The following is a 15,604-nucleotide window of genomic DNA, read 5'->3' as shown; positions in this document are numbered from 1 at the left end:
ACAAATTTCCTTTAGCTTGACATAGTTGTAAGGTTCGCCTGGAGGCAGAAGACTGGACTAGAAACATCTTAATTCCCCTTCTCTCCTAAAGTTCCATATAGAGATAAAGAAAGGTGCGTAGCTACTGCCAAGCAAAGACCACTCACTCTACAATGGGCCCATTCAGGCCAGGGCAGCGGGGCACAGGGTGTGTGGAAAGCACCCAGCCTCACCTTCTAGCCCTCACCCCGGCTACAGGACGGTGAGGGAGACTCTCCTGGGTTAGGTTCACTGCTGATGGGAAGGCTATGTGTGGACCAGTGCTACTTTTCAGTGGCATCTGAGATGGCCAGAAAAGGACTAAAGCATCTGAGGGCATTCCTTCTTTAATTATTTCCCTCCAAAAGCACATGTATCTTTTTTTTACTTGTTTCCAGACTTTTGTTGAAAACAAGTGCCTGTCTGGCTTCCCATCAAACTGAGCCTTGGAGGTAGAGGGGGACCCCAGGAAATTACAGAGCCCACATTCTTTTCTTCAAATAGGGTCAGTTATTACTCATTTCTAACTACTTTACTGTTAAAACCTCTACAAGTACCTCCCTAGAAATGAGGTCAGGGTATTTCAGTCATCCCAATGAGGAACCTTTTAATCAAGTCCAGTGGGTGAATGCTGACCCATGTGAGATGCAGAGGCAACTTGCCCACTCCCAGGCCAGCCCTTTCCTTTCCTCTACTAGAATGCCAGTACATTCTCTTTAAGATGCTTCTACCCAGGGGTAACCTCCTACCATCTTCCCATTTCCAACTCTTTCAAAAATCACTGCTTTCCTCCAGATAATCTTCAGATTGTCTGCAGGCCTTTAGTGACAGAATTCCCAGCAGGCCTAAAAACTTGGCCCTCTATTTCAGAATTTCTTGTCTCAGCATATAATGAGATTGGGACAACAGCTTAGAGAACTTTTAGGTGGATTACAAAAAATCCAAACAGAATGTTCTTGTGAAAGCTCATGAAAAACAAAACAAAGAGAGATCATTTTTAGCACATAGGCTGCAGGGACGTGGTTCCTTGGTGGTCACAGTTGGAGTTTCTCTGCCAGCTCATTACTCTGATGGGTGCTCCCCACACCTCAGCCTAATGTGACGACCAGACGGACGGGAAGCTTATTCCTTCCCAGGCTCCAGAGCAGAGCTCAGTAACCTACAGGCATGCTTCTCAGGTTAAAAACAAAAACTGCCTGAAAGAGTAGGTTTTTAATATACCCGTCTATTAAATTTGAAATCGTAGCTGCTTGTTTTTAAATAATATCCTAGCAAGAGGGAAATATTTTCTTCATTGTTGTACAAGCTATCAAAACAACAGTTCCCGGGCAGGGCCCTCCCCTGATCTTGCCCTTTTCAGTTGAGAGTTCTGGGTAGCGCTCTAACTCTATGAATTCCTTTATGGAGAAAATGTAATCTTACCAGTAGGGCAACTACATGGGTCAGTCACTGCTACAATGTTACCTTATATGGGAATGCACCCACCAAGTACAACATTACCAAGGTCTCTTGTTTGTTACTTTCAGAAAGGAAGACCTCCATGCTCTTTACCAGAAGGGGCTGCAAGACCCACTCTGGTTGTTTGGTGTCAGGTGCTTGAATGTATGGGAACGCGAGGAGCCAGATTATCAGACTGAAACCACTTTAGAGTGAATTTAGGTCAAGAAGGCGTGTTCCGAAGCCAGTCACCATAGGGTATCAGGAGACAACTTGGTCTCCAAAGCAACCTTCAGTGCACAGCGCTCCCCATACAACATTTTGTACACATGTTCAAAGCACCCCCTGCGGACTCCTCCCGCCCCGGGCTCAGGCCTGTGGAGAGGATGAGATGCCTACAGCCTTCTCTTTGCCATCTGTCTAGACAGGCAGGGCTGCGCTGGGTAGGTAGAAGGCTCTTTATGCCTCTGACGAGCACACAAATCCTCTGAATTTCTCACCTGGAGCTATTCATGGACTGTAATGAAGAAAGCTAACAACCCAGAACTGGATTTCTTTTAGGCCCAGGACCTGAGGGCCTGGGCTGGTTTTTCTGGCCGCACTAGTGCCCTAACATAGAGCCTTGTGCCTGCAAGGAGCTGAAAAAGCGTTTGCTAAATGGGATTAAAATTCTGTTATATAACAGCAAATATAACAGCTACTATTGCCTGAGTGTTCATCAAGTGCCAACCAAAATTCAGGGTACTTTACATACTTTCACTTTTTCCTGTCAAAAATCTTAAAACCCATTTTATGGATGAGGAAACTGAGACATGGGAGGTTCAATAACTTGCCCAAGGCCTCACAGCCGGCAGTGGCAGAGTCTGGATTCAAATCCATTACTGTCTAACTGCAAAGGCTGTGCTCTTCACCTCCCACCAAGCTGCTTCCCTATGTCTTGAAGTCAGTAAGCCCACCCCAAAGCCTTTCCTTTCTGCTCAGGCTCCGGCTCATCGTGGCCCCTTGGCTGTGTCCTCACCTGCTCTGAAGAGAGCCCCCGCGGCATAGTGCATGGCCAGGGCGTGGACGAGCTGCCTGGCCGTGGTGAAGATGGGGCCTCTTTCAAACACTGAGAAGGAGAGCGGGGTGTGGTCGGAGGCTATGTACAGCTTGAGGGAAGCGTGGATGCTGACGAGGAGATTCACCGGCTGTATCACCAGCTTCCGTAACTTCACAGGATGCACCAGGGCCCTGGCGTGCTGCCTGACCTGCAGGGGCAACACCTGTTTCCCACCTGCAAAGGCCGCGGGGCGACCGGCCGGGTTGCTGCTAGGAAGGTAGGTCTCAAACAAAGTTTTGATGTAGTAGACAAATGTATCTTCCACATATAAGCGGGCAGGTTTCAGTTCAAAACTGAACTCGTTAATATCAAATAAGAAGCTCTTGCCATCAGTTAAGGTGAGGCAGAGTTTGATGAAACAGTTTTTCTTGTATTCTTCCAAATCTTTGTTGGACGTAAGGAGACTCTGCATCTTGGAACACTGAAAAGATTCTGTTTTCTCCCCCTGGCAGACCAAGACAGCGAAGTGGAAATTGGACTTGTCATATAGCTGGTTGTCCAACTGCAGGTCCCTACAGCAGACCTCCACACAGTAAAGGTGAAAGAGGGCGGTGGCCGTCTCTTCCCCAGGGACGTGACCAGCCACCGGGGCTATTTGGAGAAAAACGCTGTCCAGTGTGAGTCTCAGGAGCTCAGACGATACTCTGTGGTGGGTGAGGTCATCAAACACCGCCAGGCTCAACTGAGTGATGAACATTTTAAATGTCACAATCTTCTCCAGAGTTCTACGGGAGAAAGGGAAAAGAACAATGAGTCTCCCCTGCTTTTCTTTTCCTCCCTCCCTTTCTTCCTTAATGTCTTAGTTTTTAATGATAGTGCCTTATTAAACACCTCCTGACATCCCATCAGATTCTCGTAAGAAACAAATAAGAACTCAACTTTCAGTACATTGTGTCTGGACAGAGCCGGTCATACTCTAACAGTATTGGGAAATGTTCCCAAAGGGACTATTACAAGTTCTTGTCGTGTTGCTGTATCCCTTATCAACACCAGATTTTTTATTCTCAAATCCCTCTAGTTCTTTGTGCACTAATTCTCTGTGATGATCATCACAAAGCAGAAAGTCATAATAAAATAACCAAGATGCCTTACGCTGGAAAAGTACAGCAAGCAGAAGAAAACTCACCACGAGCCCACACCACAACAGCCCAGCTACCAGCGTGTCAGGCCATGTGCTCTGCTCCCCCCGCCACGTTTAGAGCTGAGCTGCCCATCGCGAGCCCCTCTGACGTGCGCTAAACCACTGGGCTCTCACTCCCGTCAAGGTCATCTTTCCAGAAATTCACCCCTTTCCTGTATCGTTTTTTCTTCACTACTAGCAGCTTATAAACATGCTCTTACTTCTCTTGTCTTAAAAAATCCCTCTCATAACTCTATCTCCCCCTCTAGCAACTCTACCTCCCCCTCTAGCTATCACTCATTTTCCTGATCCTCTTTACATAAAAACTCCAAAGCATATACACCTTGTCTGCTATTCCTCACTTTCCATTTTCTCTTAACCGTGCTCCAGGCAGGCCTTTGTCCCCACTAGTCTACCAAAGCAAGTCTCGTCAAGGCCCCCAAGGGACTTCCATGTGGCTAAATCAAATGATGGGCATTTAGTTTGTGACGCATTCACTCTACAATGGCATTTGACAGGGTCGATACCTTCCTCCTTCTGGAAAAACTTTCTTTGCATGTCTGCTCTCAGCTCTTGTACGTCTGGTCACTCAGCACCTATGGGACACCCTCCTCTTAAAGTTAAGGTGCCCAAGGTTGAGCCCTTGGTCCTCTTCTCTTCCCATCTCCACTCACTCCCCTTGGAGATCTTCATCCAGGCCTATGATTTGACGTGCATCTATATACTGATGACTTCCAAAGTCACATATTCGGCCTAGAACTCCCTGTGAACTCTGATCTTGTATTTCTAACTGCCCATCCACATAGTAGTGACTTACACATCTCAAAAGACATCTCAAGCGGTCATGTCTGTAGTCAAACTCTTGATCTCACCCCCAATCCCACATACAGTCGTTCTCATCTTAGTTCATGACAACCACATCCTACCAGGGGCTCAGACCAAAAATTTTGGAGTCCTCCTTGATGCCTCTATTTTCTTTTTTTTTTTTTTTTTTTTTTTTTCAGTTTTTTTTTTTTAATTAAAGTATAGTTGATTTACAATGTTGTGATAGTTTCTGGGGTACAGCAAAGTAATTCAGTTATACACACACACACATATATATCCTTTTTCAGATTCTTTTCCATTATAGATTATTACAAGATATTGAATATAGTTCCCTGTGCTATACAGTAGGTCCTTATTAGTTATTGATTTTAAATATGTATATATGTGAATCCCAATCTCCCAATTTATCCCTCTCCCTCACCTTTCCCCTTTGGTAACTGTAAGTTTCTTTTCTGTGTCTGTGAGTCTGGTTTTGTTTTGTAAATAAGTACATTTATATCATTTTTTAGATTCCACATAGAAGAGATAGCATATAATATTTGTCTTTCTCTGACTTACTTCACTCAGTATGATAATATCTAGGTCCACTCATATTGCTGCAAATGGCATTATTTCATTCTTTTTCATGGCTGAGTAGTATTCCATTGTATATATGTACCACATCTTCTTTAACCATTATCGGTCAATGGACATTTAGGGTGCTTCCATGTCTTGGCTATTGTAAATACTGCTGCTATGAACATTGGGGTGCATGTATCTTTTCGAATTAGAGTTTTCTCTGGATACATGTCCAGGAGTGGGATTGCTGGATCACATGGTAGCTCTGTGTTTAGTTTATTAAGGAACCTCCATACTGTTCTCCACAGTGGCCGCACCAATCCACACTCCCACCAACAGTGCAAGAGGGTTCCCCTTTCTCCACACCCTCTCCAGCATTTATTGTTTGTAGACTTTTTGATGATGGCTGTTCTGACTGGATATCCTGTAGTTTTGATTTGCATTTATCCAATAATTAGCAATGTCGAGTATCTCTTCAGGTGCCCGTTGGCCATCTGTATGTCTTCTTTGGAGAAATGTCCATTCAAGTCCTCTGCCCATTCTTTGATTGGGTTCTTTATTTTTTTGATATTGAGCTGTATGAGCTGTTTGTATGTTCTGGAAATTAAGCCCTTGTTGGTCGCATCGTTTGCAAATATTTTCTCCCATTCCGTTTTGTTTATGGTTTCCTTTTTTGTGCAAAAGCCCATAAGTTTGATTAGGTCTCATTTGTTTACTTTTCATTGCAGAATTTTTAAAAAAGAAGGCCAATGCTGCCCAGCTGGGAATTTAGTTAGTTTCTGATGCATTTCTGTGTGGTATTCCAAATTCATGGATGCCTCTATTTTCAACCCTTATCCAATGTGCCAGGGAAATCCCATTGGCTTTTCCTTAAAATACATCCCAAATCTGACCATTTCTTACCACTTCCCCTGACAGTGTAGCCTAAGCCATCACCACCTCTAGTGTGAATAACTGTAATAGTCTCCTGACCAGTCTCCCTGCTTCCTCCTGTGCTTCTCTATAGTCTACTGCAAAAGCGCAGGGAACTATATTCAATATTCTGTGACAAACCATAATGCAAAAGACTATGAAAAAGAATATATATGTGTATAACTGAGTCACTTTGCTGTACAGAAGAAATTAACATTGTAACACTGTAACACTGTAAATCAACTACACTTCAATAAACTTAAAAAAATAAAGCTGCCAATGGTCTTCTAAAAATTTAGGTCACATCACGTAACTTCTCTGCTCAAAAAGCTCCAATGACTTCCTGGTTTCACTCAGAAGTAAAACGAAGCCCTACACGACGTGTCCCCTCCTTCTAGCCCTTCCCTCCCTGACCCCAGGCACTAGTGCCTTCCTTTTCACACTCTACACTTGGCCTGCACTGGCCTGTTCCCTGCTCCTCCAATACGCCAGGCACACTGCTTCCGACCTTTGAACTGGCTGTGCCCTTTGTCTGGAAAGCTCACCCCAGATGACCACATTACTAACGCCCTCGCTGCTTTCAAGTTGCTCAGATGTCAACTTCTTGGTGAGGCTTACCTACACCAGTTTTACAAAACTACACTCTCTCTGTCCCTGTGCCCAGGTACTACTAGTCCTTCCCAGGCTCTGTTTTTATCCCTGCAGAACTCCCAACTTTCTACTGAACCATAAAATTTCCTTTTTTATTTTGTTTATTCTCTGTCCTCCCTTTCCCCACCTATGAGAATGTGATCTCCTCGGAAGCAGGGATTTTGGGCTTTTTGGTCACTGGTGTATCCTCATCCCTACAATAGCACCGGCATCCAGTAAGCACTTGAAAAATATTTGCTGAACAAATGAATTAAGGAAATAGAAGCAAATACTTGTTCCTTTCCTATTTCTACCACTGAATGTATGGATTGTTGCTACTGTCATAACAATGCCCTACTAATGCCCTAGATAAAACGTTCCTGAAATTGTCGTGTGGGCTTGAAATTTTGGGTTATGCAAGTCAAAATTTAGTCTCCGGTTTTGTTACACTATTAATTTTTTTTTACAAACACTTCTGGGCAAAGGAAATAGTCTACCCAACCTGTTTGAAATATTATAAATTCAAATTAATGATAATTTGGCAAGGTCCAAATTAATGAGTTCTTAACCATATATGAAAAGCAAGGAAATTTAAAAAAAGGAGCTTAAACAAATGTATAAAAGTTGATATTACTATTTCATATTTTAAATAAAAATTTAAAAAATTAAAATTTTTCTGATTATAAAGTACATTCTTCTTGTGGAAAATTAAAATACAGAAAATTATTAAATAATCACTTATAACCGCACATCTATTAACAATTTTGATTCTTTTCTTTTCAGTGTTATTTCTAGGAATGTTTTCTTTGTGTATGTGTGAGAATGTGTGTGCATATATGTACTTGTATGTGCACATAACTAGGATATTTATATGTTCAATTTTATATTCTGTTTGCTTTATTTAAGAGTCATCATATGTATTTTTCTATTCCACTAAAATCCTATAAGTCTTTTTTCTGTGGATATACCATTTATGGTACATTCATGTATCATCTATTCCCCTGCTGATGGGGTTTGTACTCTGAATATTTTGCCATTATAATTAGCAATGTGATAAAATCTCTCTGCATACCTTTGCCTACTTCTCTAATTATTGCTTTAACTCTCAAGCTCTTAAAACTGTTAAAAGTGGAATTTCCAAGCCAGAGGGATTTTAAAGCTCTTGATACATGTTGCTAAAGTGCTTTCCAGAAAATAGTAACAATTTACACTTTTACTAGGACTGTATACGATGGAACATCATTGTTAATTCAGTAAGTAATAGCCTATTTAAATTTGCATTTCTTTGATTACTTGTGTTTCCTCTTCCTAGAATTTTCTGTTGGTGTCTTTTGCCCTTGTTTAATTTTTGGAAGGAGGGACTATCTTCATATTATTCCTACTGAATTATGTGAGTTCCTTTAAATTAAGGATAATAACTCTGGTTCGTATTTGTAAAACCTGATGGCAACACTCAGGTCGAACGGGGGAAAATGTGGCTCTTAGAGGTGACTTTATTTTTGCTGTAGCTAAGTCTAATTACTAATTACTAGGTGGTTGTGTGGATAGAGAAGTATTAATTTGCATTTCATGCTAATGATAATGTATAATTCTAAGATGCATGTCTTAGTTTGTAAATCAGCTTGTTAAACTCACCACAGAAGAACTGGAAGGGGAACCCATGGAAGATGATATATTGCTTCTTATTATGGGTGTAATTTAATGCTAATAACCATACCCTTATGGATTATACAATAATTAACCAAAAGCTTTAATGTATATATTTGGATGACAAAGAATGGCAAATAGTAGGTTTACAACTTTATAACGGGAAACATACCCTGCTGATACTGGGATACTAATTAAGCCTACCTGTTGGTATTAGTTAAAATAGGTCCAGCTTTTCCTTCTGGGGCCACAGTGATGAAGACTGTGCCACACTGATGGACAGTGTCCACATACACACAGCCAAAGCCAGTCAGGAACACAACCTGCAAAAAGAATACTCAAAATCAGATTGAAAAGCAATAAGAAACACTATTGAAATGGCTTCAATTGTCCTTTTTTTTTTTTTTTTAAATTTTTATTATAGTTGCTTTACAACGTTGTGTTAGTTTCTACTGTACGGCAAAGTGAATCAGCTATATGTATACATATATCCCCTCTTTTTTGGATTTCCTTCCCATTTAAGTCACCTCAGAGCATTGACTAGAGTTCCCTGTGCTATATATAGTACGTTCTCATTAGTTATCCATTTTATACATAGTATCAATAGTATACATATGTCAATCCCCATCTCCCAATTCATCCCACCCCCCTCTTTCCCCCCATGGTGTCCATACATTTGTTTTCTGTCTGTGTCTCTGTTTCTGCTTTGCCAATAAGATCATTTATACCATTTTTCTAGATTCCACATATATGCGTTAATATACGATATTTGTTTTTCTCTTTCTGACTTACTTCACTCTGTATGACAGTCTCTAGATCCAGCCACGTCTCTACAAATGACCCAGTTTTGTTCCTTTTTATGGCCGAGTAATATTCCATTGTATATATGTACCACATCTTCTTTATCCATTCCTCTGTTGATGGACATTTAGGTTGCTTCCACGTCCTGGCTACTGTAAATAGTGCTGCAATGAACACTGGGGTGCATGTGTTTTTTTAAATTATGGTTTTCTCTGGGTATATGCCCAGTAGTGGGATTGCTGGGTCATTTGGTAGTTCTAGTTTTAGTTTCTTAAGGAACCTCCATACTGTTCACCACAGTGGTTGTATCAATCTACATTCCCACCAACAGTGCAAGAGGGTTCCCTTTTCTCCACACCCTCTCCAGCATTTACTGTTTGTATATTTTTTGATGATGGTCATTTTGACTGGTGTGAGGTGACACCTCATTGTAGTTTTGATTTGCATTTCTCTAATAATTAGTGATGTTGCACATCTTTTCATGTGCTTCTTGGCCATCTGTATGTCCTCTTTGGAGAAGTCTATTTAGGTTTTCTGCCCATTTTTTGATTGGGTTGTTTGTTTTTTTGATATTGAGCTGCACAAGCTGTTTGTATATTTTGGAGATTAATCCTTTGCCAGTTGCTTTGTTTGCAAATATTTTCTCCCATTCTGAGGGTTGTCTTTTCATCTTGTTTATGGTTTCCTTTGCTGTGCAAAAGCTTTTAAGTTTCATTAGGTCCCATTTGCTTATTTTTGTTTTAATTTTCATTACTCTAGGAGGTGGGTCAAAAAAGATCTTGCTGCGATTTATGTCAAAGAGTGTTCTGCCTATGTTTATGCAATCCCTATCAAATTACCAATGGCATTTTTTCACAGAACCAGAACAAAAAATTTTACAATTTGTATGGAAACACAAAAGACCCCGAATAGCCAAAGCAATCTTGAGAAAGAAAAACGGAGCTGGAGGAATCAGGCTCCCTGGCTTCAGACTATACTACAAATCTACAGTAATCAAGTCAGTATGGTACTGGCACAAAAACAGAAATATAGATCAATGGAACAGGATAGAAAGCCCAGAGATAAACCCACGCACCTATGGTCACCTAATCTATGACAACGGAGGCAAGAATATACAATGGAGAAAAGACAGCCTCTTCAATAAGTGGTGCTGGGAAAACTGGACAGCTACATGTAAAAGAATGAAATTAGAACACTCCCTAACACCATACACAAAAATAAACTCAAAATGGATGAAAGACCTAAATGTAAGGCCAGACACTATAAAACTCTTAGAGGCTTCAAATGTCTTAAGTTCTGATTTAATACCACAAACACTTCCTGGTTATATTTCTTTATATCCATGTGTAGAGGCTATTCAGCTGACTTGAAATGAATAAAAAAAGAATCAAATCCAGATTTTTCAATATCCAGCTGTAAGGTTCATAGAAAAAAAAAAAAAAGATGGATGACAGGGCATGAGTGTCTTCATTCTCTGCTTCTCCGGAATTGACAAATAACTCTGTATGGGCTGGAGCCCAGCCATGGGCCAGCTTTATGTGTGCGTATGAATCTCTGTGGGAAAAAAAACCCCTAAAACACAGGAATTGAAATGCAATGTGCAAAAACCTTTCAGGCTCTTGAGTTTTGACTTACTACCATAATGATGCCCTTTTACGCTGGGGACAAGAAAACATACCTGAAAACCCACCAACAAGACATGCTATAGTTCCCTCAAGGTCCCTCACATAACTTGTAACAAGAAGGTCAGATAACTTGATTTGCTTGGAGTAAAAATTAATTTTTCTTCCATGAGAAGGTGGACTAAGACTTAAAAAAAAGTTCTATCCCCCCCCTGCAAAAAAGTTCTATCTCAGAAGCCCGGTGCCAGGCCAGCAGAACAATGTCCTTTCAGAATTAAATACCAACGTTGCTTAAATGGATAAATATTTGAAATCAGAACTATCTGAAAAACGACTCCGAGAACATCATGTTCACTGCCAGCATTACCTGAGGGTAAGGGCAAGAACCTCCTTGTGTTTGGGGATGTTGATGCTGATGATTTGCAATATCAATTCAGTCCAAGTCTGGGCCCTTTATTATTGTTAGAACCGCAAATAAAAGAAGAAAGACTGAAAATTTCTGGATGAAGGAACAAAGCTAGGTGTCTGCCTGGCATGTAATGAATGTGCTCTAATTTTGACCAAATGAAGAGGTACCAGAAAGAGTGTACACAGAACCACAGGAGTCTGTGATTCTCACCCTTGGAAGTGACTTCAAGGTTACTGGGCTTTCTCTTGTACAACGGCTCCTCCTTCAGAAATCCTGAGCGTCCTCAGCATCCAGGGCACCTGGAGGTCACCTCTGCCTCCTTCCTACTTTCATCTCCTGCTCTGCCGACTCCTGCCCTAGCCTTCTTTTTCATCCTATGGCCACTGCTCTAGCTTAGTTAGGTCCCTGAATGCCCCTCAGCACCCTCTGTGCGGACAACGCGCTGTCCCCCCATGCAAATCCTTTCCAAATTCTATGCATCTTTGCACATATAGGGTAAGGACACCTTATTCCAGGAAGGTATTCTCTAATTTTTCCATTCCTTTCCTCAGATTGATACCTACTCCTACATCCCTAAAACACTTTAACCATACTTCTGTTTGATCACAAATCTTATTGCTTGTATTACAGTCACTGGTTTATATCATAGACTCAATCACTAGATTCGCAACTTCTTGAGGGCAGGAGTGGAGTCAGTTTGTATTCTCTATGGATATATTTCCCAAATGGACTGTTTTGCAAAAATATCTGTTTCAAAAGACTCTGTATCCTGAATTTGCCCTTTTTTGTTCCAAGATAAAAACTGAACTTGACTATGATAAAATGTGGAATGCAGCCAACCTAAAAAAGGGCTCAGCTCACGAATCTAAAACAAACAGATATTCTTTGAGAGACAGTCACATTTATAAAAGCTATTATTTTGTATGATATGTAAAGTAAGTCAACTGCTTTCTTCCAGGCTTACAGACATGGGATTATTCGTTTGACACAAACCTTTTAAAGGTCCTGTGCTCCTATGTATATTCCTTCTTCTCAAGGACTGTCCATAACTTCAGGGCATACCCCAGGGTTTTAGCAGAGAGTGTTAGAAACCAGAACTACTACCCCTCAAAGGAGGGAAGGAGGGGGTCAGAAGAGGAAAATACTTATTGTTCTGCTCATTCTCAAAGCAATCGGCAGGCGCTTTGAAGTGAGGATACATGTACTTCCTAAGATAGTAAGGATAAGGCAAGCTGATGGTTTCTGTTAACTGCCCAGGGAACTCTGAAAGTAAGCAAATTAACCTAAACCTTTAAGGTACGTCTTCCAGCCAAAAACCTGGACCCTGGAGAGAAATAGTGCTGGGTGTCCCTTTTACTCATCACTAGAACGGAAGAAACGCAGACTTGAATTCTTGTAGCCTACTCTTGTCTCCTTTCACATGTAGAGAAATAACCTGCAACACCAAGCATTTTGTACAATGTGAGCTCTAGGGATTAGAGAGTTGGGAACCCAAGTGCCAGAGGAATTAGTGCCAGGTCCCCCAGAAATTAAAATAAATTCTTGTTTTGGTCTAATGGTTTGATCATTTAATCATTCAATCAATTATTGGACATTTAAGGTGAGCCTACAAGGAGCTCCTCACTGCAGTAGGCACTGAGAAGAAATCATGCCCTCAAGTTGCTCCCAGCTTGGGTGGTGAAAGAGCCAAGTACACAAATAATGAGATAAGAGCTACAAGTTCCAAGGCAGAGATGTATAAAATGTTTCTCCCTCTCAGGGTGTTAACCATCATGGTCTCTGTATAAGTTCATGAGGGCAACAGTTTTGTGTCCATTTTCTTCAAGAAGAAGCATGATAAAGCTTGCTTTTGGGGGTTTGCCCTCTTGCCAACCATGTGAGACAGCCTGGTTTAGCCTCCCTATGGAGGAAAGACCACGTGGTAAGAGAGCTGCCCAGACTTCCCAGCTGAACTCATCCGTAGTCAACCCTCTACCTGAATGCAGCTGCATGAGTGATCCCAGGCTCACGCAGAAAAATCACCCAACCAAACCCTCTGAATCACCGTTGTTGCAAGCCTCTAGGTTTGCGGGTGGTTTGCTACAATGAGCCAGACAGAAGATGATGGGGCTTCTGTCAACCTGGGTCCCTGAGTGACCATGTAGAACAGAGCCCCTGATGACAAACCCTGGGATGTAGCATGAGCAAGAAGTAAACAGAACCGTGATAGGCAGCATAATGTAGCCGATACTAATGGATAGAGATATTGGTAATAGAAATAGGGTTCCAGCAAAAACCTAAAATCTGAGTCCTTGGCTTAATGGTAGGCAGTAGAAATTGATATTGAAAGCTACAAGAATGGGAATTCATGTTACAAAGTGGCAAGACACTTAGTAAAACTTGTCTGAGATTACTTGGGAGGTAGATTATAAACCTAATAGATTTGTAGCTCTAGAAGATGAGGTTTGAAGACAAAACATAAGTAGTGAGTGTTGGCTGCTGCTGGCTGTGTCTGGCAATGTGTTTCACTATGAAGAAGCGATGAGCTCAGGAAAGAACTGGCCAGTTTGCAAATAGAAATTCAAGAGAATAAAGAGATTCCAGAAATTCAGGGCTTTGCAAAGTCAGTAATGCTTTTAACCCCAAACAGTAAGAGATAAAACTTAATCTTTGAACATGAAGGCAGATTAATACTCAGACTTAGGGCTATGTATAGCCATCAGAACTCACTGTTAAAACTTCTTAATTGTTAAAGTGACTCAGAAAAAAATTTTAGATGAATAGTTTAACTTTGCCACAGAAGCTCTCCTAAATCCAAAGAGAGGTAAGGAAGCAAGATAGTACAGAAATATGTCTTTAAAAGGACCAAGGATGTGGTTATTAGCACATGGAGTTCTCTGGAATCAAACAGATAAGCAGTCTAGTGAGTTTCTGAGAAATTACTACTGCCTAATAAACTCATGAACCTAGACTAAAAGAGTCTGTGATTGATTATTCGAGACTCAATACAACTTCAGATGTTGGCCAAGGAGGATATCTGAGGGTAGATCCAGGGACCGGAAGAACAATGGTAAAAGAGCTCTTCCATGAGCAGAGACAGGGCTTGAAGACTATTCCTTGTTTCCAAGGTATAAAACCCCACGCAACATGTGCTCAGAAAAATTTCAGAATTGTTATGGGTGAGAGGCTGTGTATGTGTCTCATTCTCCCTCTTTCCAGTTTGGAGGAGTTATTACCATTATCCTGCCCTGTGTTTTGGCGGGGAGAGGGGAACCGATGAGTTCATACATCTCCAGATGAAAAGGAGCCACATCCAGGCTAAGAGGGCATCACTCAGAAGTACTGAATTCCAGTGGGATGTGTTGGCTGGTTAGAATCTTGGGGAGGAGAGCTGCTCTGGGGTGGGGAGGGGAAGAATGAATTAAGAGACTGATATTTTTATAAAAAGCCAAGGGGATTTTTCTTTCTTTTTTTTTTTTTGAGTTGTTTATTATTGCAGAATAAGCTAGTCAGTTCTGATCGATGCTGTCATTTCGTTATTTTTTACTTTCTTCACTTCACGTTGGTAGTATGGGTATGTGTGTGGAAGGCTATAGGCAACATACAGTAAGAGACTTGCTGCTTTAACCACAAAACATTTGGGGAACACTCCGTGTTCTGTCATTTGTGTCTGTGTTAGAGCACTTAGATCAGTAAGACTTTCTCTTACACATTGTGGCTATAAGAAAACCACTGAGGCCTAGGTCCTGCCTCCCAGTTAGTACATTATCTTTTACTACAATTACAAATAAGGAACAGTGTAACGTAACTTGTGCTTTTCTATATATTCAGTTATCTTTATTAAAATGATTATTTACTATATTTTTATCCAACAAACAATATTTTAAAAAATTACACCAGTTTAATTTTACTGAGTAATTAAGTTACAAGGAGACGCCTAGGAAATAACTGAAAGTATTCTTGGAAGTCTATCTCTCTTCCTTTCTCTCCCATTCTTTCTCTCTTTTTTATCCTGATAGACTATATGGAATAATCCAGGGATAATCAAGAGGCAGTTACAAAGCATCCCAGCACCGCAGCTCAGTTACGTAACGGGTATCCCTGTTATTAAAAGTCCTTAAGCCACCCCCTCCTCCAATTTGTACTAATTCTCTCCATAACTGGGCTCAATTCCCATCATAGTACACTTGCTGGACTTCATCCCTCTTCAATTCTCTTTCTTTTACCTGATTCATTTTGCTCCCACCTCACATTTGCACTTCCTTTCTGATAGTTAATTTTGTGTCAACTTGACTCTGGCCATCGGGTGCCCAGATTAAAACATGATTTCTGGATGTGTTGGTGAGAGCGTTTCCAGAGGAGATTAGCATTTGAATCAGTGGAGTCAGCAGACTGCCCTCCCCAGTGTGGGTGAGCATCATCCAATCCACTGAGGGCCTGAATAGAACAAAATGTGGAGGAAGAAAGAATTTGCCCCTTTTTTCCTGCCTCACTGTTTGAGCTGGAACATTTCATTTCATCTTCTCCTGCCCTTGGACTGGAATTTA

General features: G+C 41.1%; 1 protein-coding gene across 2 annotated transcripts in view; it reads right to left on the bottom strand.

Moving 5' to 3' along the window:
- The window catches only part of VPS13B (vacuolar protein sorting 13 homolog B), an 802,016-nt gene that overhangs the window by 18,753 nt on the left and 767,659 nt on the right, over nucleotides 1-15,604 (bottom strand). For both annotated transcript variants that reach the window (XM_061172062.1, XM_061172061.1), the window contains exons 55-56: nucleotides 8,451-8,569; nucleotides 2,474-3,279 (exon numbers count right to left, since the gene is read on the bottom strand). In XM_061172062.1, coding sequence (XP_061028045.1) covers nucleotides 2,474-3,279; nucleotides 8,451-8,569 — 925 coding nt within the window. The remainder of the gene's footprint in view (nucleotides 1-2,473; nucleotides 3,280-8,450; nucleotides 8,570-15,604) is intronic.

Source organism: Eubalaena glacialis, chromosome 17, assembly GCF_028564815.1.
Source record: "Eubalaena glacialis isolate mEubGla1 chromosome 17, mEubGla1.1.hap2.+ XY, whole genome shotgun sequence".
Classification (NCBI taxonomy): domain Eukaryota; kingdom Metazoa; phylum Chordata; class Mammalia; order Artiodactyla; family Balaenidae; genus Eubalaena; species Eubalaena glacialis.
This window is presented reverse-complemented; position numbering and strand designations above follow the sequence as displayed.